This window comes from Strix uralensis, chromosome 10, assembly GCF_047716275.1.
Source record: "Strix uralensis isolate ZFMK-TIS-50842 chromosome 10, bStrUra1, whole genome shotgun sequence".
NCBI classification, from domain to species: domain Eukaryota; kingdom Metazoa; phylum Chordata; class Aves; order Strigiformes; family Strigidae; genus Strix; species Strix uralensis.
Genome location: NC_133981.1, coordinates 19,310,592 through 19,332,983, shown reverse-complemented (window position 1 = coordinate 19,332,983; position 22,392 = coordinate 19,310,592). Strand labels below are relative to the sequence as shown.

Below are 22,392 nucleotides of genomic sequence, written 5' to 3'. Positions count from 1 at the left end.
CTCTTTTACCCTGTGTTGGTTGTACCTGAGTTTGCAGACAGGCCAAGTTAACAAGTCAGAAAGTGATCTGAGGAGGTGACTGAGGGGTTGGTGTCTGCAAAGTCTTGTGGTAGAACTGAGCCCTTCTTGTTGGGGCAGTGCTGATGCCAGTAACACTTCCCTTGGTGCTGGCGTTGTCCTCTGCACCTGTGTGATGTGGCTTGGAAGGGCAGGCCCATGGGCACAGCTGCACGCTTTGGGTGCAAACATTCAAATCCAGGTAGTTGCATCTGGCCTTCAGGGTAATCCCAATATAGATCTGTGCCTCTCCCCACTGTCCCCACCGCAGCCTGGCCAAGTTCTGGACTGGTTGCAGAAATCCTCATTTCCTGAGGGTGCCATATTACTATGGCTGGCTTAGAGATGAGGTTTTATCCTATTTTCTGTGATCCTGTTGCTCCCGTTCCTGAGCCCCACTGCTGCCTCTGCCCAGGGCTGCCCTGCCTGCACTGATGCTGCCAGTCTCCACACCTAATGAACCCTGCAGGCAGGGCACAGGGGGCTGCGGGCAGGCAGGGAGTTGGGCTTGCACTTGCAAAATTCAGCAAGTGACCTTGGGCAGGGGGCATGCAAGCAGGTCAGTGGGCTTTAGGGGTGCGTTTGGGCAAGGAAGAGCACAGGAAGAAGTGTGGTGGCTCTGCCTGGGCTTCTGGTTTGGCTGGACAGAGGCAGGGCGGTGAGCAGTGTGGTGGGAAACTCAGCTTTTGAGCAAGAGGGGGGATGCCCATAGCCTGCAAGCATGAAGGCAGGCAGCTGTAAAGCCAGTGGTGTGGACAGCAGGTCAAGCATTTTTTTTTCTGGTTGCAAAGCATTTCTTTCCCTTGTTCCCCTCATTTCCAAAGCCTATGCTGTTACCTAATCCGTGTTGCTAAAATTCTTCTGTGTTAGAGGATCAGCTTTTCTGTGGGAAGACTGTTGTACTTCTCTCGAATATTGACTGTCTTTCTTTCTCTTGTTTCCCTTCTTAGATCTACAATGAGAATAGAAACCTGTTTGAAGTCAAGGAGAACGTGCCCAGGAAATTGGTGGAGAAGGTCGCAGGGGACATTGAGAGCCTCTTGGCCAAGAAAGTCCGTGCTTTAAAGGTAAGGTGATGGGCCTGTGTGCTGATCCTTTGATGGATATGTTCAGTTTAAAGAAGAGGGTTGATGCTGGCATAGCATTATGATCTCGGCTTCAAAGTAAGTCCTATGGTTGTGTGGCCTTTTCTGGGAACTGCATTCTGCAGTTGCAGAGATTCATCTGGAGTATGTCTGGGGTGTGAGCCGAGGACGTATTGTGTGAGGATCTACTATAAGGTATCTTCTTGCTTTTTATCTCCTCTCACCAGCATGTGAACACCTGAAGGTGCCACAATAACACAAGTGACAGCAAAAGCTGGCAGCAAATTTAGCCCAGTCATTTAACTGGGGGTGTGGTGAGCAGGAGCAAAGGTTACTGCAGTGTCCCTCTCATGGAAGTGTTTCAGACAAGTGGGGTTTTTCCTGTTTAGGAGAGGATGCACTGAAATGTTTGTGCTGGTGCCTGGTACTTGAATCCTGTGATTGACTGCGTGTGTGAGTTGCCCTTGTGGGTGCCTGCATACATTTCTAATCTATCATCCTATTTTGTAACACTCCTTTTAAAATGAATTCATTTTATCTGTAGTGGAGCAAGGTGACCTGCTCATGGTGCCGGCTCAGTAAAACCCAGTGGTGGCTGTAACGAGGCGGCAGCAGGGCCATGCTCTGCTACAGCATTCTCTACTACCGGGGAGGAGACAAGTAATTGCCTTCCTGGAGAGATGGAGATATCCTCTCTGCTGCAGAGGGATATGGGAGCCATGTAAGAGCTTCCCTCCCAGGAGCTGTAGTGTCTGCTCAAATACCCAACTGTAGCGAGCAGCATGAAGTTGTGCAACGGGCATTTGGCAGTATGGCCAACTGCGTATGGCTTGCGGCTTGATTAACTGGAAAGGCTTCTGCGGGGCAATAGACAAGGAGAAGGCTCGGAGCAGGTAGCAGGGCTGTTGTGTCAGCATAGGGACTGTAGCCAAAAAGATCTGATCACCCTGCAACCTCACAGGCAGGAATGGGAGCACAGGGAAGAGTGCCATGGTGAGGGAAGGGGTGTTGCAATAACTGAGGTGTAACTAAGCCCCTCCTGTTTGGAAGTGACCTATCTCCATGGCTAGGTAAGAAGTAGCAGCTCAGAGAAAGTACACAGAAGGAATGACAAGACACCCATGAAGGCCAGGAGTCTCAAGACCTGATAGGATCTGAGTCGAGGGTGGTCAAGGGCTGGCCTGAGTGTCAGGATGGTATGTGGTTGTCTGCAGTGACTGATGAAGAAGGTAACTGTAGGGATTTGGGTGAAGAAGATTGTTGTGTATTCAGTTCTTGACTTTGGGAGGCAAAGGTTAGTCCTATTTGGGACTCGCACAAAGTGGTTTAGCTTGAATGGAAGGAGCTGAAGTGGGACTAAATAGATGGACATTGTCAGCACTGCATTTGGGTTTGTGGAAGTGAAGACCAGGGAGACCAGCTCTTTTCATAACATGAGTTTGCATCCCTGTGTTCATACATTTTGTGTGCGTGCTTGAGCATATATCATCTATTAAATGTTCCAGAGATGTGCATCACCTATGCTGGAGGAAGGCACAGTTGATAGAAGTTCATTGCAAACTTTATACACACCTGGGCAACGTGTGGCTGAGGTGGTATATGGGCAGGATAATAACACTGAGTTACACAGCAAGACTGTGCTGGGTGGTTTCCACTATGCCATTTGAATTTCAGCTGATTGGTAACTGTGTTTTTTCTTACCCTTTGCTCTGACTCACAGATTTATAGAGAGTTTGTGCATCTTCTAGTGCTCGGTCAAGGGTAGGACTGTGTCTGTGGTACAAATAACCTTGTTCATCTTCCAATTTGACTTCCTTTTTGTTGGGTTTTTGGGCAGGACTGGTTGGTGCACTGTTCAGGGTTTGCCTGATGCTGGACCTGACACAAAGGAGTGATTCTGGCAGTGCTGGTTAGATAACAAGCACTTGGTGCTGTTTTATTGTAGTGACAACAATGTTCTGTTGACCTGAATTAGCCCTTTCAAGAGGACTCCGTCAGAGCGGAGTCACTGGATGGAGCAGTCTCCTACATCCAGCTTGCATGTAAATTCTTGACGTCTTGGATTGGTGGTACTGACAACAAAATCTGGAAATGTGGAAGTTTATGGGAGGAGGAGAAATTGGGTCTTCTGAATTTCTTGCATGTTGTGCTAAGCTCCTTCAAAACAGTGGGGCTCCCACAGCTGCTTTTACTCTCCAGCCTGTGTTTTCTTCTGTCTCAACTCTCCCCTTAGTTGAATCATCTCTCCTGGAGTCATTTCCTCCCCTTCTCTCATGACTCACGAGAGTGATGATGACTTCTTGAAACATATTTTTCAGCATCTGAGTCAGGTGGGACTCCGTATATCAGCAAAGGCAGGTGAGGAGGGAGAAATGGATCCTCTCCTTGATGTATGATTTGGTCTGTCACTCGTGTGCTCACTCTACTGAAAAGATGCATCCCTGTCTCATTTGCTCCAGGAGGGAGAAGGGATATTGCCTGTGCTTTGGTGTGGCTTTGTGGGAAGGTGCTAGCTTGCCTTTGGGCACACATGGGCACATGGTTCAAGAGGGCTGTTCTGATTAGGTGGTGATTCAGTCCAGTCATCAAAGACCCTGTTTTCCTCTGTTTCTAAGTGAAAATATTAATGTGTCTTTATTAAAGTTAAACTGTGTGCAGAGCATTTATTAATAATACATCATTTCTTACCTCGTGTCCTGCATTTCTAAGAAGCAAAAATCAAGCACAAGGAAACCAAACTCAGTGTCTGGCCCTGACAGCCATGGTGCAGTGCTGTGGCACGGGTCTGACACTAGCAGGACACTGATTTCCCACGTGCATTTCAGAGGAGTGCCGGAGCCAGGGGTGTGTGACAGAGGGTAATTGCTTCCCAAAATAAGTCATCTACAAGGCACTGGTTATTTGGATGCTGTCCCTCCCTTTTTGTTCCAGAATGTCATATCTGATGCCAGTCTCATCATGGGACAGAAAAATTCCTAGGAAGGTCTTTTTGCAGTCCCCAACTCTTCCAGTTGGCAGTAGAGAAGAGCTGGGTCTTGGGGGACTTTTACCCCGTGTCCCACACAGCAGCCTCTGTTTGACATGGATTTGCATCAGCACTAACTGCCTTTTTCCTAGCATCCTCCGGTGTCCTTTCTCCATGATGATTTCGTTGCTTCAAGCCTGCCCTCACAGTTTTCTTTGGGCAGTTAGTTCCAGCTGCCTTTTATTCCCAAGCTTTAGCAGGAGAGGAGGTAGAAGAGATAGTCTTCAATACCAAAACTACAGCTACTCTCCTTTGAAATGGAAATAAAAGATATTGCTAAGATGGAGTAACTCCTGAAGGAGATGACATTAAACTTATCCAGTGTATTGCATTGTGGGGAAGGTCCAGGGATCTCACTACAGGTGAGGTGTAAGGAAACAGTAAGTGTGTGCCTGACTGGGAAGAAGTTTAAGAGGCTCTTCTTTTCAATGCTCATGAGCTTGCCCTTGTTAGGGCTAAGACAGACATCTTCCTTCAGGTGTGGAAAGAAATGAGGTTGCCAAATCCATGTTCTGTTTGCCTTGTGCTGGGAATCACAGATGGCTGGTTTGTGGCTCCACATCATCTAAGACTGAAATTCAACAGGTTGGTTGTTTGCCAAATAGATGCTTTTGCCACTTTTTTTACTTAAATTTCCTTTCTCTTCAGTCTTTCAGTGCATTTGGACCCTTCATTGCCTTTGTATGTGCCCAGAGAGATGTGTACCTGCTGGCTAGGGCTTCTTTGGTGAGCTTGTTCGGGAGACCAACTGTTGGAGTTTGCTGCTGGTGGAGCACTGAGCAAGTCAGGGCGAAGCCATCACGTGGGGGTGGACACGGGGCAGCTGCCAGCTTTGGATTCCCAAACCCAAGGGACATTTTTCTCTCTTCCTTTTTCTTCTCTCTGTGTAACCTTTCTAGGATTCCCCAATTCACCTGTAGGGAATTCTCTTCCTTTACAGCCTCAGTGGCAGTGTTTGGTGAGGCTGGTGAAGATGAGCCAGTTCTCCACAGAAAGAAAATGAAGCTGTAAAGATGAAAAGCACGGGAAGGAGCCTCCCTTGCCATCAAATCTAGCCCCTTGCCTTCTCTATGCACCCAGACCACAAGGGCATCTCTTCTTCCCTTCCCCATGATGTTTGCCATTCCTGCTTCATGCTCTGCCAGCAGACCCGGGCTGCTCCTTCCTGCCACGACATGTCCCTGGATGCCCCACCTGTCTGCTGCTTGTGGCCACCAAGAAGATCTCAGCAGCCCAGCCCCACTTCCTCACCTGTTCTAGCAGTGCCAAACAGCATGGATCAAAGTGAGAGGGCAGCAAGGGGGCTGCTAAGGTGATGAAAGACTTCAGAAAGCATTGGTGGAAGTGGCTTGAGGGGTGGCTGCATCATTTCTGCTGCACAATCCCAGCACCTCAGGAAATTTTTCTATTGCTGCAAAAGCATCACTGCAGTGAAAAGGTGGCAGGGAAACAAGAGGAGGTCATTGCTTGCGGTCGAGGATCTAGGAGGATGCTCCCCACCCCGCTTCAGTTCTACGGGCACCCCAGATCTGATTCTTCTATAATACTAGGTGAAGTGCATGAACAATGCCTTGGAGTCTATCCTTTCCTGAAGCTCTGCAGACTGGGGGAAAAGGGAGTTGTGATTTGATGGAGGAGGAGGCTGAGAGAAAGAAATTTTAGATCCTAGGCTATGTTTTAGGCTTGTTTCTACTTTTTATACAGTTCTTGTGAAGGCTGCTTTTGGATGCTGACTACTTCATCCTTCACATATTTAACCACAGACAATTTGCTTTGCCTCCTGCAAGCAGCACATCCCACAGTTTACTGAGTGGGCTATGCCCTGAAGTGAGCTATTTATATACCATGACCGGCCTAAAGATTGCTGTCTGTGCTGGTGGTCTTCGCCCATCTCTAAAAAGAGGCCTTCTGATCCATAAAACATGGTACAAATGTCTGCGGGCTCTGACATTGCCCCCATGGGATGCTGGTGACATGGTTGGGCTGGTATTTTTTTCAAAAGAGCTGTTTTAGTTTTGGATATTGTACATCACCGACAACATTTTTTGACTTAAGGTGTAGTTTGTTATATTTCCAGTGGACCTCAGCTGCATGCAGTAGCAAATAGGACACATTGGGCAGAAGTGTAGCAAAGCAGCATTTCATGTCTTAGAGAATTTATAATGTGTATTATGTGTGTGTGTGTATTTTACGTAGATGTCTGTATATGTAGTAGGTTGGGTGCAACTTGCATGACTGGCGATGAGAGAACTAACAGCACTTACCAGTAGTGAAGAGAAAAGTTTGTCGGGTTTGTTTATTCTGTTGTTGTGGAATTTAACTGCATATTTTTGTTGCTATGTATTTAGCTCCAGCGTGGAATGAACATTTTGGGGAAAGGAGGGGTTTGGTAGGAGGGTTCAAGGCCCCTGTTCCTTCAGCTAAGGTGCAGGAGCTAGGTGTAGGAACTCACCATGCATTTCACAGAAGACTTTCAGATTTTCCTATAACAAGAGGAGGAAAAAGTACACTTGACATTAGACTTTCTTTTGGCAGTAAACTGAATACAAAGGACAAGACTCTGGGGATTTTCTGTGTTTTGAAAGCATACTTCAGGGATGTCAAACTGGGTTTCCTGTGGCTACAAAGCCTGGGTGAACACAAGTCTAGGAGTTTGTGGCATTCCGATCTTCCTTTACCTTGGATCCTAAGGGAAGGTGACTGGAAGAGCTGAGATTTGGTGTTGGGTGAAGATGGTTGATCTGGAGATGAGTAAGGCTTGGGGGTTTGTACTGCCTAAACCAAATTTCTCAGTTTTGTCTCTGATTTCCTGCATATTCGTTCTGATGGTGCAGTTAGTACTTGACCGTGCTTTAGGATCCTCTGATGGAGGGCAAGGCAGGAGTTTGGTGCGCTACCACGAAGTACTTACCAAGCTGGCTTCTCGGGGGTGAGAGCTGGTCAGCAGGGGCTTCATGGGAGGTAGGAGCTCAGGCTGGTTGTGCTTTTAGTCCCGGTTGAATGCTCAGTGCATTACTGTTCAGCTGGGACTAGTTCCAAGCTCCATTTACATCTGGCACAAGCATATATCAAGAGTGAAGAGGGGATTTAATTGGACAGGTTTATCCCTTTAACAATTCTGATAGTCCTGAGATTTCCCTTGCAGGTATGTGGTGAACGGAGTCTTTATCAGCTCTTCTGCTCCCTGATAGGGACAATAAAAGGTTTCATTTGTCTGAAGAGCTGCAAAAATTGGCATGCAGCAAAGCATCTCTCAGCCCAGTTCAGAGCATCCCCCCACTCCCTCCTCTCTCGACAGCAGAGGCGCTGACCTCTGTCACGGCGTGGGCTGGTAGGAAATAGGCAGTGCCAGCACGGCGGCTTTCTCTGCCCTCCTTCACTGTTGGGGGTGTTGCTGTCCCCTGGTCTTGGTGACATGCGGTCTTCAGGGCAGGCAGCAAGGGTGTCAGTATTCAGCAGGAGCAGCCTTGGGGCCGTACTGGATTTCTCCTCCACTGCTGGTAGTGCAAGGTCCTGTTGCCATCTCGCTGAGCTGTCTGAAGCAAGTTCTTCCAGGCACTCATTGGCCAAGTTGGTGGTGTGTTTAACTAGAGGTCTCTCCTGAGCTGCAGAGCATCCAGGGTTTGGGTTGGGCTGCCACATGCAGTGCTGCACATGTGGCCCTGGTGGATTTTCCTGCTGCGGTGCAATACAGCCCCTGGATTTTACCTGTCGTGGGACTTCTGGTCACGTCAGAAGGCAACCGGTGGTCACACCCTGGCCTTCTGGGTCCCAGACCAATGTCCAAAAAAGGGGAAGGAAAAAGGGATAGTTCAGGTGAGCTCAGATGCAGCTTCTGATTTTGGTGGGATGTGGGGCTTCATTGCCCTGTACACACCCATCCCATTCCAGCCACACGGGCATGGACAGGAGCTCTTGTATTCGTGGAGGAAGGACCATGACCAACGTCAATCTTGCACATACTGAAGTACAAAACATGTAAAGGTATGATCTCTGTGCTTTGTTAATTCATAGTGACAAATCCATTCCTCTTCCCACTTCTTTGCTAATTGCTGGTTGGTGGCTTTTGTTTTTAATTCTATTTTTAATTCACTCCTAATCAGATCCAGACTGACTGTCCTCATATATTTATTTATTTATTCATTTGTGTGTATGTGTATCTTCTCCTGCCTCATGATTGTTCTTGCCCTGGACCTGCTCCAGTAATCCAATTTGAATCCAATCTCCCAGGTCTGGAATTCTAATTTACAGATTGCAGAAGGGAGTCAAACAATGCCCGCACACCAGGATGGGGGTTTATTGTCTAATCTAATCAGGGACAATCAGATGTTTGTAACAAGTCTATCAAAACTGTATTGGGCCAGTTTGCCGAGTAATGTAACCAGCTTTCTTAATAGCACTAACACGATTTAGGGCTTCCTGTACTTTCATGCAGATTATATTGAACGCTTCCCTTTCTTCTCCCATGAATGCTTGGCAGCAGCCCAGCCTGATGGGCTTTACAACTTCGTAAGCTGCCTGGTGCACTCCGTGGCTGTGGAGGTTTGTGAGGACACAGGGGCTCCTGCCGCTGCCTCTCCCGGCACCGCCACACTGGAGGTCAGAGGGCTCCTGGGACGATCCCATCTGGGGGCACCCGTGCAAGGTGCGGCTTCAGTATTTCAAATACATCTGGAGTCATGGATGGGGAAGTGAAAAGCCATGGTCCTGACCTGATAAAACATTCAGTAAGTCTCCATAGCAGGTCACTAGCCCTGTATGCATGCTGTCAGGCTTCAGGCACCGTGGGCTTCTCTGGCTGTTGTTAAAGAAGGAATGAAGAAACATTTGTCCTCTCTCGCCCTTGGTAGATTGAGGCTGTTGTTTCTGGGTGCTCGCTGTAAGAAGTCTGGACAGTTGTTGTTCAGAGAAGAGACCTCTCTGGGTTGTTTTGGGATGACCTCTCAGGGCCTAGAGCAAAAGAGTAGGCAACACCAGTTCTGCAAATGAGCTGATGTCTCTTAGTATAGCTTTCCAACCCAGAGTGGAGTTTCCCTACTTTTCCCGTGCAAATACATAGTTTCCTGCCTTTCCCCTTCCAGAAAACTGAAATATCCCTCTGGTCCCTTACCCTGGCAGCCAGGAGGTGAACTTACACTGGTTCTCATGCTCCAGGTCTGTACCACTTAACTCTCTCTCTACCTGATGACTTTGCCTAGGGATTTATTTAGGGCTTATGGACTCCACGCTGTCCCAGAGCATCTTCCCTTTGGGGCGTGTCAAGGGGAGCTGCAACATGCTGCCAGTCCCTGCGTTGAGTCCAGGGCTGAGGTCACGCAGCAATGCTGGGAGCTTTAGCTGGGCTTTTAGCCTGAGCAAAGTTTGCCATCGTGCTTGCTCTCTAAGCGCTGCCAGGCTGGTTTGCACGCACAGGGAGGAAGACTATGAACCCCTGTAATGTAAACTTACCTTTCTTTGAGGGTTTAATTGCTATTCATGCTCTGTCTTTCTGCACCCTACAGTGTGAGGAACCCAGGGACCTCTGAGACCAAGTAAAGAGAAGGATGAAATAGCCCTTAATGGGCGTTTTACTTCCCTTCCTGAAACTGTGTGTATTTGACAGCAGTTGCATGTTGTTTTTCAGTTTTTCCTGGTTTCTCCAGCACAGGAGTATCCTCTCAGCAGAGGTGGAGGTAACCAAAGCCACTAGTGTTGGCGAGGGATTTGCAGCAGTTGTAGTTCTTGCTGTCTCAGCTTGGATCCATCAGCTTGGTCCTTATTTTCTTGAGCTCCTGGGGCCTGGCAGGGCCACCTTATTCTGTGCACTAAGGGGATGCATTTGGGGATGGCTGAAAGGGTAAAAGATGGGTAAGACTTACTAGTCTATCTATATTGACATATATAGATATAAGAATGGTGAGCGATGCAATAGAGGAGCGGGTCTCCCAGGCAATTGGTGCTAGGGAAGAGAATTGCCATTTAATTCTTTATAAAACAACCTTTAAACATGTCGGGAAGAAATGTTTGCAATGATAGCAAAATAAAAGAAACCATGTCACTGAAAAAGGGATTTATTTGAATTTCCTTGGTTTTGGCATGAGAAAATGCATTTTCATGGCAGTTTGGTAGCTAGAGTTGCTTTTGTGGCTTGCCCTGTGGCTTCATAATCTGTGCATGGTGGGAGAGGGTGAGGATCTTTATTTCCCTGGGGTTGCTTGTAGTTTTGCAGGGAGTGTCTACCTCTGTGCTTACAGATCTGCTCTCAGTCCCTGGGAGTTCGGCCCCTGCCCTCTGTACTGCTGTATGTCCTTGAAGAGCTCTCTGAAGCCCAAGATCTCGGGCAGAAAAGGCTCCCACCAATTTATTCTCTTGTTTCATGTTTTTCTCCCTGAATGTTTGAAATGCGTCATCTGGGATGGAAGGCTCTTATACTGAATGGAAATAATTGACCTGAGAAGAAAAAGTGAATCATTTTGAGTTCAATTCAGGTAGAATGAGGATTATTTTTTTTAAGGGTTTCATCCCCTGGTTGAAATAAAAATCAATTATTTGTATAGCTCTGTTTACGGACAAGTAGTGAAGTTAAAGACTCTAATGATTGAGGGGGTGGAGGCTTGGTTCTGGAGGTTAATGGACTTGCATGAAGCTTTTTTGTCTCAAAAGCTCTCTTCAAATCCCGCCTTCTTTTCCTAAGGAAAGTGGATTTGGCAAGTCTCATTTCTGCAGCCCACGAAACCCAGATCAGCTTTGGCACAGTTTATCTCGGTAGGTCTCTGCACGAGAGTCCTATGACTTGAATAGCAAGGATAGCTGCAGGTGAAGGGCAGGAGGCAGTCATGAAGATGGCTTGCATAATAAGCCTTTAGCTTGGCTCTGGGCGAGTGCTGCTGTGCTGTTATACACAAGCTGGCACGCTAGCGTGCTCCCTGTCTTGTAGTCTGGTGTCTAGCAGGGACCGTGCTTTCTGTTCCACGTAGCTTTGCTTTGCATTTGCCGAAGCTTTAATGGGGTGAGCCTGAAACCCATCAGCATCCAGCCCTACCCCATAGTAAGGAGCTATTACATATTCCCAGAGCAGCTGATGTCCATTAAATATTTGAGTGACACTACAACAATGTGTAAAATATCTGTGATAAGGATCTAGCAAATCTTAATAAAAAAAAAAAGGCGACAAGAATGTAAATTGCACATACACAACTGTGATAAAGAGCCAGAGATAACATTAAAGAGATTGTATCAATTTAATGCAAGTTTAGTGCCAAAGCCTGTGATCTGCTCTTTAAAGAGGAGTTGTTGTGAGCCCATGGTATTCCAGCAGACAGTGCTCAAATCACCCTGGTCCTCTGGACCGGCCATCCCTGCAGCCAGCATGCTGCGTGGAAGCTGTCTGCTTGCTGGGGATTAATGAAAACCTTTCCTGCCTCTACAATAAAAATAATGTTCCTTGGAAAAAATAAAATGCCCTTCTGCCTGTTGGCCTTTGGGTCCCTCAAAATGCAATTAAAAAGCAGCTTAATACAGCCTTGTGATGAGAAATCTGTCAGCGTTCACAGGCATGATCTGAAGTGAAAGCAAGATGAAACAGATGCGAGCAAAAATATTTAACCGTGCGCCTGCCTGCCTGCCTGGTGGTGCTTGTGGAGCAGCTGGCTGAACTGGGATGTGTGGGGTTGGAACCGGGTTAGGTGGGGGAGCTGGCAGCAGGAGCAGCGCCATGGGCACGGAGCTGAGGTGCAGCAGCACCTGCGAGGGCACGGGAGCTCAACCGGAACCCAGCCTGGGCTTTGCAAGTCTCTGACCATGCCTGCCAGAGTCCCCTGGTTTTCTGGGCTGGTGTTTCTGCTTTACATCCGTGCTTTCTGTCCCTCCTCTACTGCTTCAGATACTCTGTGTCCCTGAAAGTGACCAAGGAGCATGGCAGTAAAGGCTGTTGGAAGTACTCTTAGAGGTTTGATGGAAGTAGCAACTCCAGTTTTCTGTGCAGGGCTGCTGACTGGAGGTCACTATTTGTCCCTGCCAAAATTTCTTCCCAAAACTTTAAGCACAATAACGGAAATTAAAGTTAAATTTAAATGGTGGGGTGTTTTTTCTGCAGGCATGAAAATTAAAAAAAAAAAAGAAAGAAACAAACACCTTTAAGTAAAGCCAGTAATTCCTTAGCAAATTGGGGATTATAAGGACTGGGGCTGAACAACCCTTTCCAGACTGGGATGGTAGCACAGGGCTCCCATGAGCACCGGCAGGGCTGTGCCTGTCTGTGGACGATCGCCTGGCTTTGGCATTGCAAAACCAACGATTGTCTTTGGCCATCCCATGTTTGCCTTCTGTGTGCTGCTACTTGTAAACCGTGCGAGTTGAAATCCCACCTCAGCCCTACACAAAGAGCTGCTGTAGCAACAACTACTTTATTGGAGTTGTGCTGGGAGCAGTGTTTCATGTTGCATGCCAGTAGATGGCACAGCTCTTATATCAGCTAATTATATAGGGAGGAAAAAGCTAGTCTGTGCCGTTCCTATTGCTAATCTTAGCCATGCCTCGGTCTCCACTCGCACAAATGAAGATGTCTCTGTTGTTGTGCCTGTAATTGAGGAAGCTGGATAAGATTATGGGAAAAGATGTTGAGCTTTGCAACTCTGGGGGTTAGTGGGAAACCACGATGGGGAAGAGAAGGTAAGCAACCGTGCTCTTGGATGAGTGTGGAAGCAGATAAGCAAACTTCAAGGTGGTGGTAGTTTGGCTTCCCGAGCACATTCTAGCACATGATGAATTCCCTTAGGATAGATGTATTTGACTCCTCTAGCTTTATGCATGGGGAAACTGAGGCCTGGAGAGATCATACTTTGTCTTTGATACACCTGGGAACAAGAGCTGTGCTTCCTAATTAAGTTCTGGGACTTTTAGCTACAAGGTGTCCTTCATGCCTGGTTACTACAATAACATCTCCCTGGAGCTCAAAGCTCCTTCTCTCTGCTCTGCTTGGGTTTGGCACTATTGTTCCCTACCAGTTCAGGCTTTGAATGTGAAATTTTTTAGCAGAAAATCTGAAATGCACCCTTCTGAAAGTTAGTTGAATGCATCCTTAAATCTTTTCCCTGCATGATGTTGCCCAGCTGTTTTGCACCTCCCCTAAACCAAAGCAGCGCTCTGGCCCATTCAGGATGGGCACGTGGAGCTTGCTAAACAGTGGCCACTGGAGTTGGGAGGGTTGCTCAAGTGCAGCAAGACACTCTCGTGAAAGAGAGGAGGCTGCTTGTCCCTCCATGCCCCTGTCCTGGGAGATGTGCAGACACCCCAATGTTAGAAGCAATCTTTCTTCCTACCTTCTGCCTGCTGAGGAACTTCTTTTCACTGTTGAAATTGATTCTTGCAAGTGGATGGAAAGGATATATCCCAAATATTGAGGGCCTGGAGTGCATGTGGAATATAAAACAGAGTATATGTATGTGCTGCTGTAAATAGAGTTGTCACTCTGAAAGAAATGGGGTTTCTAGTTCTTGTCAGATCACTTTAAAACCATTTTTATTACTAGATTACATTCTAAGATAAAGTTTATTGTAGCAAAAAAGAGGGAAGGTGTAGGATTTGACTGCAGATTTGGAAACACACTTAAAAATTATGAAGAGTCTTTGAGCCTTAGCTGAGGGCAGACTGCCAGCTTCAGGGTTTTCTTCCGGGGCACCTCCTGCCTGGCTGAGTTAAAGGATGATTTCCTGATTTTGGTGCAGACTCTCCCATAGCACGTCAGCTTTTATAACCAAGCAATGATGTGCCATGTGGACCTTGTCACAGAAGCTCCAGCTCAGAAGTCTGTGTCCTGTGCATGGGGCAGAAACCCTTTCAGGGTGTCTGTCCCAGTTGGGAGTCCTGGGGAACACCCTGTTCCCCAAGTGTGGCTTTAAAACAACTGCCCTAAGGATTTTGTGTCAAAACTGAAATTCAGTTCTGGCACATGTTGACTTTCTTCTTTCCCTTCCTCTCTCCCATGAGCATTGTTCCTTAAATATTTTGCTCTAGTTACATTTTTTGTCTATGATCTTACTTTTAGTGCTAAGTCTGCAAGCAAAAGAAAGCACTGGGTAGGTGCCAACTCTTTTCTTAGCTCTTCCTTTCAGATACCGTAGCATCCCTTTTTCTAACCCAGCCCTTTCCATCCTTTCCTCCTAGTTTTAGAGGTATTTGTCTACCTAGAGATATTTGTCCACCGTTGATATGGATCGGTGAAAAAGTTGTTCTGTTTCCTCGGCTGTTCATTTGATGTGGCATGCCAGAGAAAACAGCAGTCGTCATCTCCCACCAGACTTGGACTTCAGAGTTGCATTGTTTCGCATATGTCCTACGAGGAGCGGCTGAGGGAACTGGGGTTGTTTAGTCTGGAGAAGAGGAGGCTGAGGGGAGACCTCATCGCCCTCTACAACTACCTGAAAGGAGGGTGCAGAGAGCTGGGGATGAGCCTCTTTAACCAAGCAATAAGTGATAGGACAAGAGGTAACAGCCTCAAGTTGTGCCAGGGAAGGTTTAGGCTAGATATTAGGAAGTATTTCTTTACAGAACGGGTAGTCAGGCATTGGAATGGGCTGCCCAGGGAGGTGGTGGAGTCCCCATCGCTGGAGGTGTTCAAGAGGTGGGTTGACATAGCGCTGAGGGATCTGGTATAGTTGGGATCTGTCAGTGCTAGTTAACGGTTGGACTAGATGATCTTCAAGGTCCCTTCCAACCTAGATGATTCCATGATTCTGTGATCTACCATCCTGGTTTAGGTAACCACAAAGCACATCACAGGCCAGATGCTGGGAGAAGCAGTTGCTTTGCAAGTGCCATCTGAAGGCTGCAGCCCCCTGCGCTGTGCACAGCGAGCATGGTATGGAAATGCAAACAGAAGAGCAATCTGTGACTGGGGAGGGGTGTTTGGATGCAGCAAACCTCCTGCTTCCAAACCAGCTTGTGGGTTTGGTCAGAACTCGGCTCTTTTTGAATGTTGCACGAATATTTGAACAGCACTCAGTATCTGGAGTGGCAAGAAGAAAGTTGGCTGGATTTAACCCTTAGATGTGTGTAGAGCTATTTTTACCATAACCTCTGGCCTCTGAAGAGCCAGGTTTATTCTGCATACAGACTAATGCAGGTAGTCCCCACTGCCTCGATATTAGTGTTTTTCTGTCCCTCCCACCTCCAGCCCCTACTCAAACCCAGAACCTCTGCAAGGTCCCATTCTGCGTAGCTGCTTTGCTGCCTCTGTGCTGAGCATCCCTAAAACCTGAGCTGTAATAGCATCCCTGCTAATTATATCACTGCAGATTTATTTCATGGTAATATTATTGCTGGCCTCAGGCATCACCACTATCATTGGAAAACATCGAATGATCACAGCTCCTTAGCTGCCTCCATTAAACCTGAGAGAACTGTCTGGGTCTGTTTATAAGTTTGTCTTTCGATGAGAGCCAAGGATTGATGAGCTAGTGGATGTGAGGTCTGCAGAACGTGCCCTGGAGGGAAGCTTGCCTCGTCACGGCAGCCATAAGGTGCAGATGGCAGGATCGCTAGCTGAATGCATATGCAGCCTGGGGAGCAGGGAGCGAGGCGAGAGCGTCACCTTTATCTCTTCAGGGCAGACCTTGCCACCTCCCTCGCCGTGCCGAGGGCTGTGCAGCACTCCGTGCGGGACGGCTCCGTGCTCCGGACCAGCGGTGCTGGCAGCTTGGTCGGAGCTGCTCCCAGGGAAGGTGGTGTTTTGAACAAGCAAGGTGTCTTGTGACACCTTCTGCTGGAAGTCTTGGAGGTAGAGCAGAAGAAAAGGCAAAAATATCAGTGGTGGTTTTCAACAAAATGGAGAAGAAGAATGCAAGAGTTTTCTCTATGTTTTCCTTGCTAGAAATAAAATACTGTGGCCGGTGTGCTGGGCACCAAGGCCTTCTGCTAAGAGCGTGGCTGTAAGTCAGTGCTCTATCCCCGGGGCTGTTCTGTTCCTGGGACCCAAGCTTGCAGCTGCTTGATGCTGTGGGCTGCATCCCTCACGGAGTGTAGCAGTGGGATGGCAGTAGTCTGTAGGGTGAAGTGATTGGTGCTGAAGACCTGATATCCACCCTCTGGTTTTTGGAGTATGTATTAAAATATTTCAGCATAATCCCAGTACTGTGCACGCTTGTTGCAGGGGAGTTTTTGTCTGTGCTTGAAGCCTGGTTTGACTTGCAAGGATGGGATGACCATCATCCCTGGCCAGTGTATTGGTCTTCCCCATGCATAGGTCCCCAGACAGCCACCTAAGGGAACAGCAGGAGATTATCACAGATCTGAGATTTAGCTCACGTGGAGAACGTGAGGACGTAACTTATCGAGATCCCTTTCAAGATCTATAAAAGTAGATCAGCTGTTATTGATTTTTACTGTGTCTGGCTATAAAGTCCTTTTTGGTTGTGGTGTGAAGTGCTCCAGCACGGCAATGAGTGGGCCAAAAACTTGACTGAAATGGGGTCAATAAATTACATGCAGACAAAAGGCACTTACACTCAGACTGCATCAAGTCTCCTGGTAATTTCAGCAAAACAGTCAGAGCAGAAATATGCTGATAATTATTTAAATTAGACTCCGAGCATTGAATTTTTTTTCTTCAAGTAACAGCACTTCAGCACTTGTCCAGATGAGTGCTAATTTACCCAAATGGAAAGGTTTATTAAACATGCCAGCCAATGCTTTAGTAATATTTAGGACAGCAATTTTGCTTTATTATATCTCTTAACAAAGAGGACACAGGCTTCTTGATCCAGCACCAGAGTAGTCAGGGGATGTTGGGCAAGATCCATGTCAGCTCTGCCTGGTCTTGAATTAAGGTGCATCATTTCTGCTTCAATTCTGCCTCTTTGCCAAGTGCAAATCTGGGACCTGATTTGGTTGGACTAGATGATCTTCAAGGTCCCTTCCAACCCAGATGATTCTGTGATGCTGTGAAAAAAAACTTCACTGGCTTGACCAGATTTAGGGACACTCAAAATCTGGGCGTCTTCTTAGGTGCAGGAGTCATGGCTATGAGTTGGAAACATTGAAGGATGAAGTTGAGTTTGCTCCAGTGAAATGGGCCCCAAGCCACGTGCTGAGTAAGATGAGCCTCAGCTCCTTCTGCTGCCCCTTGCTCACTGTAAGACACATTTGACAACTGTGTCATTTTGTGGAGAAATTCAGATGCATAACGATGATCCCAGCCCATCATTTGCCATCCCTCACTGATGTGTCACGTGCAGCCTCCTGGTCTCTGTTGAAACTGTGTTTGCTGTCGTATAGGTGTGCCTACAAACTGGTAGATGCAGTTGAATCTGAGCTGGAAGCTATCCAGTGTGTTTATCTTTGTTTCACGCCAAGGCTGTCTTCAGACTAATTGTATTGTGGTATGCTGGCTTTGCTGTTTCCCTTAGGACTCTAAATTTCTTTGTTTTATATATTTGAGAAGATGCTTCAGGAAGCCAAATGGATTGAGTTTCTGCTAAAACGTCCGGTAAAAGTCTTCTGCTGCTTTTTGTCTATGGGTACAGGTGCTTGGTCTGTGGCTTCTCCCAGGAGTCGGATGGGGAATTAAGACTACTTGTATGGATTAGAGATAATATAGAAGTGTGTTAGTCTGAGAATCTCCTCACAAAGAGGATGGTTATATCATATGAGTGTTTCTTGGAGATCCATCCAGGGGAAAATTTCTTTTAGGCTTTGAAATTCCTCTGGGTCCTCCAGAATAAAGATTATCACCTCTTTAATGTGTGCATGCTCACTAAGGACGTGAGGATTAGAAGTACTGTATAACGTACCAAAATCTATGTTGTGCTGTTCGTATCTCTAAGACCTTGTCTGGGACAGAGAGGCAGGGACAGAATTTTGAGAAGGACTTCAGTTTGCTGCTGTTAAAGTTTTAATAGGAGTTGAAGGAACAGAGCACGGATAGAAGTTCACTAGCTTTCTGCTGTAGAACTGCATAGTTTGTGTACATCATGTTCATTGATAATGGTATTTCTCCATCCTCTGATTACTGTTGGAAACTGTCATCTTTGCCGTTATACAGTGAATGTCTTCCTTTGCTGAAAGATTTTCCTCCTTGCTCCTTCCATAAATATACTCTCTCTCTCTCTTTCTTTTCTCTTTTACCCCTAAGATTGCTATGTTAAGCTATCGTACTATAAATCTTGCGAGTGTCTGGAGCTCTGGCTGTTTGCAGAAGATCTGGCAAGGGAGAACCTATTGGAGTTCTGGGTTGTAAATTCTTCCAGAGCTTGGATGCAGGGTGCAGCCGATGGTGATGGGAAGATTTTGGCTCAATTCCAGGCACTTCGTCTGTCTTCAGTACTGTCGGGTGAGGAAGTGGTGTCAGAGCAATGAGTGGAATGGCTGTGGTCGCTCTGCCACGGAAGTGCGGATGTTGAGTGTCCCAGAGGAGAAACAGAGAAGTGGATCCTTCTCTAGAGTTAATGCAGAGGCTCTCTAATCTCTACAGAGGGCTGGAGTCACCCCAGTCAGGTCAAATACTGTTGTATCCTGTTCTGCTGCAAGTGCAGAACAGCTGCCAGGAGGAAACATGCCTTCTCTCCTCCCCAGCATGGGTAGGCAGGAGGGCAGGTCTTCAAGGGATCATCATTGATTCCCATCCTCCTTGTGCTCCAGCAAGGGCAGAGCACTGTGCTGTCACAGCTCCTGAGAGGTGGGCATTGTTTGTCTGAGGGAAGGACCTGGTGCACAATGATAGCATAGCATGGAGATGGACACCTTGCTACTCTCATGTGCTTGGTCACCAGCTCAGCCTTGGGCTTCCTGCTCTCCATTGTGCAGAAAATTATGGCCGCAGTGCATCCGATGGCACGGTTTCATGAACGTTTCTAGCAGACCCTTGAGGCTTTAGAACAGTAGAGGTGGTTGTAGGAACAACAGTGCTTTCTTACCCAAATGTGTTTGGTGAGACCAGTTAGCAAGCTCGACCACCACTGCCACATCCTGCCAGGCAGCTCTCCTCTTCTGGTAAAGCTCGCTTTCACCAAGGTTTGCAAAATATGGCTGCTGCAAAGCGCTTCAGGGCAGCAACCAAGATAAAACCCAGCAATGGCTATTGATTTCCCGTCATGCAATATTATTGCTATTTACAGTCCTGGCAGTTGGCTGGTAGGAATATGAAATTTTCGGAATGGGGAGTATAAATGGAAATAATTTGAAAGGAAACTCTTGCTCTGTGTTACTGATAATATGTGTGGTTTAGCATTTGGCATCCTATAGGGAAGTGTGCTGTGACACCTTGTTTATGGTGGAGCCCCAGTGTGCCATGGACTGTCAGCCAGTCTCATCCATCCACAGTAACAGGGATGTGGGGAGGCAGCTTAGAGGAGTCCTCCCAGCTTATCCACCTTTAGAAAGTGTAGAGACACACAGTCTGGGATTCAATTTTACTGTTCTAGCAACTTTCATGCTACCCTGATTGGAAGTGCTTAACCTCCTCTTCATTAATCAGTTTGAATTTTATCTAAAATTCATCCTCGATGAAGGCAAATTAGACTCTACTGCTTCAATCTTGGGCTGAAAACGATGGCAGTGCATGCAGGGTTTAGCAGGCAAGTGCATTGTAGCTTGGATCAGAGTGACACTGTATTTTTGGTGGCTCTGTACTGACAAGGCTAGAGGAGTCAGCAGTGTCCTGTGTGCTCAGCTCCCAGCAGGTGCTGCAGGCAGGACAGGTGTGTGACTGTACCAGTGAATCCCAGGTGACATGTGATTGGGGTGCCACAACCCAGAGCAGCAATACAAGTCAATCACCAAATCACTGAGGTCGGCAGGGACCTCTGGAGATCATGCAGTTGAACCCCTGCTCAAAGCAGGCTGCCCAGGAAATCAGTTGTTCTTAGGGAGGTTGCTGTCATTGTCCTCGTCTTACAGATGGGGAGAGTAAGCCCTGGGTAGTGACTTGGCTGTGATATCTGGAAGGTGAGTGCAGATGGTTGGGGTGATGTGCCTGGTATGATGGTGGGAAGGTAAAGAAGGGCTTGAGGCTGCAAGGCACATACGTGTGTTCTTACTCATCATTTCATGAGCTCCTGGTTGCAATGGTGCTGCCTTTCCATTAAGGAAATTTTTTCAGGAATCAAAGCTAGTAAGATCTGTAAGACTTCAAGGTCTTTAAGATCAGTACGTAAATGCATCGGAGAGGTTTGTTGTCTTCTCTGAACAGCTCCTTTCCTGTTGGATGTCTTTGTACAGGGATGAGTGAAGAATAAGGGGGATAAGAGGCAGTGAACTGAGAGTCCTTGGCCTTCTGGTCACAGAGGAAGTCACCTTTCTACTGAAATCCTCTGTAACAAGGACTTTGGGGAAGTGGTCTTCCTCTAGTGGGTCTGCTGAAGTTCAGCCTATGGGGGCAGTTACACAGCCCCCGATGGGTGCATGGCCTCCCGGTCCATCCTGCCTTGCCCACAGAGCAGTCTTACCTCTCCTGCCATGAGGTTTCCTGCAAAAATTAGTCCAGTAGCCAGGCACCCTGTTAGAGTCTGGCTAAGCCACATTCTCATGCCCAGGTGTGGAACAAGCATCTCACTGGGGTAGCTCTGTCTCAGCCAGCCAGAGAGCATCTTAAATGTCCAATGAATCTTTCGTGGCAGGATCTCGGCCATACCCTTTCCTTGGGAAGAGGTAATGACTGCAAGGCGCTTGCTTTTGAACTCCTCCGTCTATCCGAAACCTGCGGGCCTTCTCCTGAATGAGACTAGACTCCCTCCTGATGGCTTCGGCCAACAAGGTGGGGAGCTGGGACTGATTGGCTGCGGTATTGAAGAAAGCTGACAACTGATTTACCTAATCCACAGCGCTGAGTTGAAATGCAAAAGTGCCAGCTCTCATCACACCACAATTTACATTGGGAGGGAAAGAGGGGAGCGGGCCCATGAGAGAGACTCAAGCTGGTTTGCTGTGTGGATTGCTGGTCTCCACTCCTACTTAGGGTGCAAAAGAAATTATAATCTCACATTCTGCTTTATTTTCTGTTTATCTCTTTTCTGTCTTCCTGGTGAGGGCAGATAGTGTAAGAATTAACCTCCGGGGACATGGGTGACTTTCTAGGAAGAAAAAACATCATTTGCAGGCTCCTAAGAAAATTAATTTCACTGGCAGAAACCACACCCATAGGACCCTGTTAGGATATAGACATTTTGTAAAGTGTCCTGAGTCCCCAGTGTGTCGTATCCACTGTGGACCTGGGCTTTTATAGTCCAAATCCAACTCCCTCTTGCAAAGCACCTCGCTGTACTTCTTGTGAGGGTTTGGGACCTGGTGTGTGAATCTGTTCTTTACATGGGGTTGCTTGGTTGGTGGCAGGTTAACAGCTTCTCCTGCATCTCATGGGAAAGAGGAATATGGTGAAAACCAGAACAAGCCAAATTTTGCTACACTGCTTGAAACAGGTTGTGAACTGGGAGTTTGTCCCTGCAGTCCTTTCCTCGTGTCTTCTGCTGTGACTGATGATTGGGATGAGAGCAACTCAGTGTCATGGAGCAGCTTCACAGGCAAAGCCTTCTGGCAGTCTGGACCTGAACATCCTTTGTGCTGCTGCTGCTCTGGTCTAGCTGCTTAGCTAATACTTTGATGCTTGTGGGTTGCCTCATTAGGAGCAGAAACTAATGACAGAGCTAGTGATGCACTCCTTGCTTCTGAGATCGCATACCAACGCTGGTTTTGCTGATACAACATCTTTGCTCACAGTTGCATGAAACTCTTCCTAAAACAGTGCTTGGAAAGGTGTTCTTAAAATCCTGGGCAATACAGCAGGATTCTGGTCTAACCCCCTGCACAAAGCAGGTTAGATGTGCTGGCCAGGGCCTTGTCTGTTGGGTTTTGAAGATCTCCAAGGGTGAAGCTCCTTCACTAAAGGTCTCTGTTCCAGTGTTGAGCCAACTTTATATGATTTTTTTTTTTTTTTTTTTTTTTAGAATTTGCCATGTTGTGTCTGCTGCTTCTTATCCTATCCCTGTGCATCTTCAAAAATAGTTTGCTTTCAGCTACTCTAGAGATGCGTTGAACTGCTCGCACTCTACTATATTGCCCTTCCAGCAATAAGCCCCTGTGAGTACCAAAGCCTATCTGTTCTTCTGTCTAGAGACTTTCCCTCAGGTGATCTCTTGCTTGATGCATCTTTATTCCTTTGTTCTTTGACTCCTTTGCCCCATTAAACACATGGTTTTGAATCAACAGCCAGCATAACCCTCTGCCCATGTACTTCTATTTCTGGCATGCCCTGCATAC

The 22,392-nt window shown here is 47.2% G+C and overlaps 1 protein-coding gene across 3 annotated transcripts in view; it reads left to right on the top strand.

Moving 5' to 3' along the window:
• The window catches only part of CACNA2D2 (calcium voltage-gated channel auxiliary subunit alpha2delta 2), a 226,548-nt gene that overhangs the window by 84,801 nt on the left and 119,355 nt on the right, over positions 1–22,392 (top strand). For all 3 annotated transcript variants that reach the window (XM_074879544.1, XM_074879543.1, XM_074879542.1), the window contains exon 3: positions 1,008–1,124. In XM_074879544.1, coding sequence (XP_074735645.1) covers positions 1,008–1,124 — 117 coding nt within the window. The remainder of the gene's footprint in view (positions 1–1,007; positions 1,125–22,392) is intronic.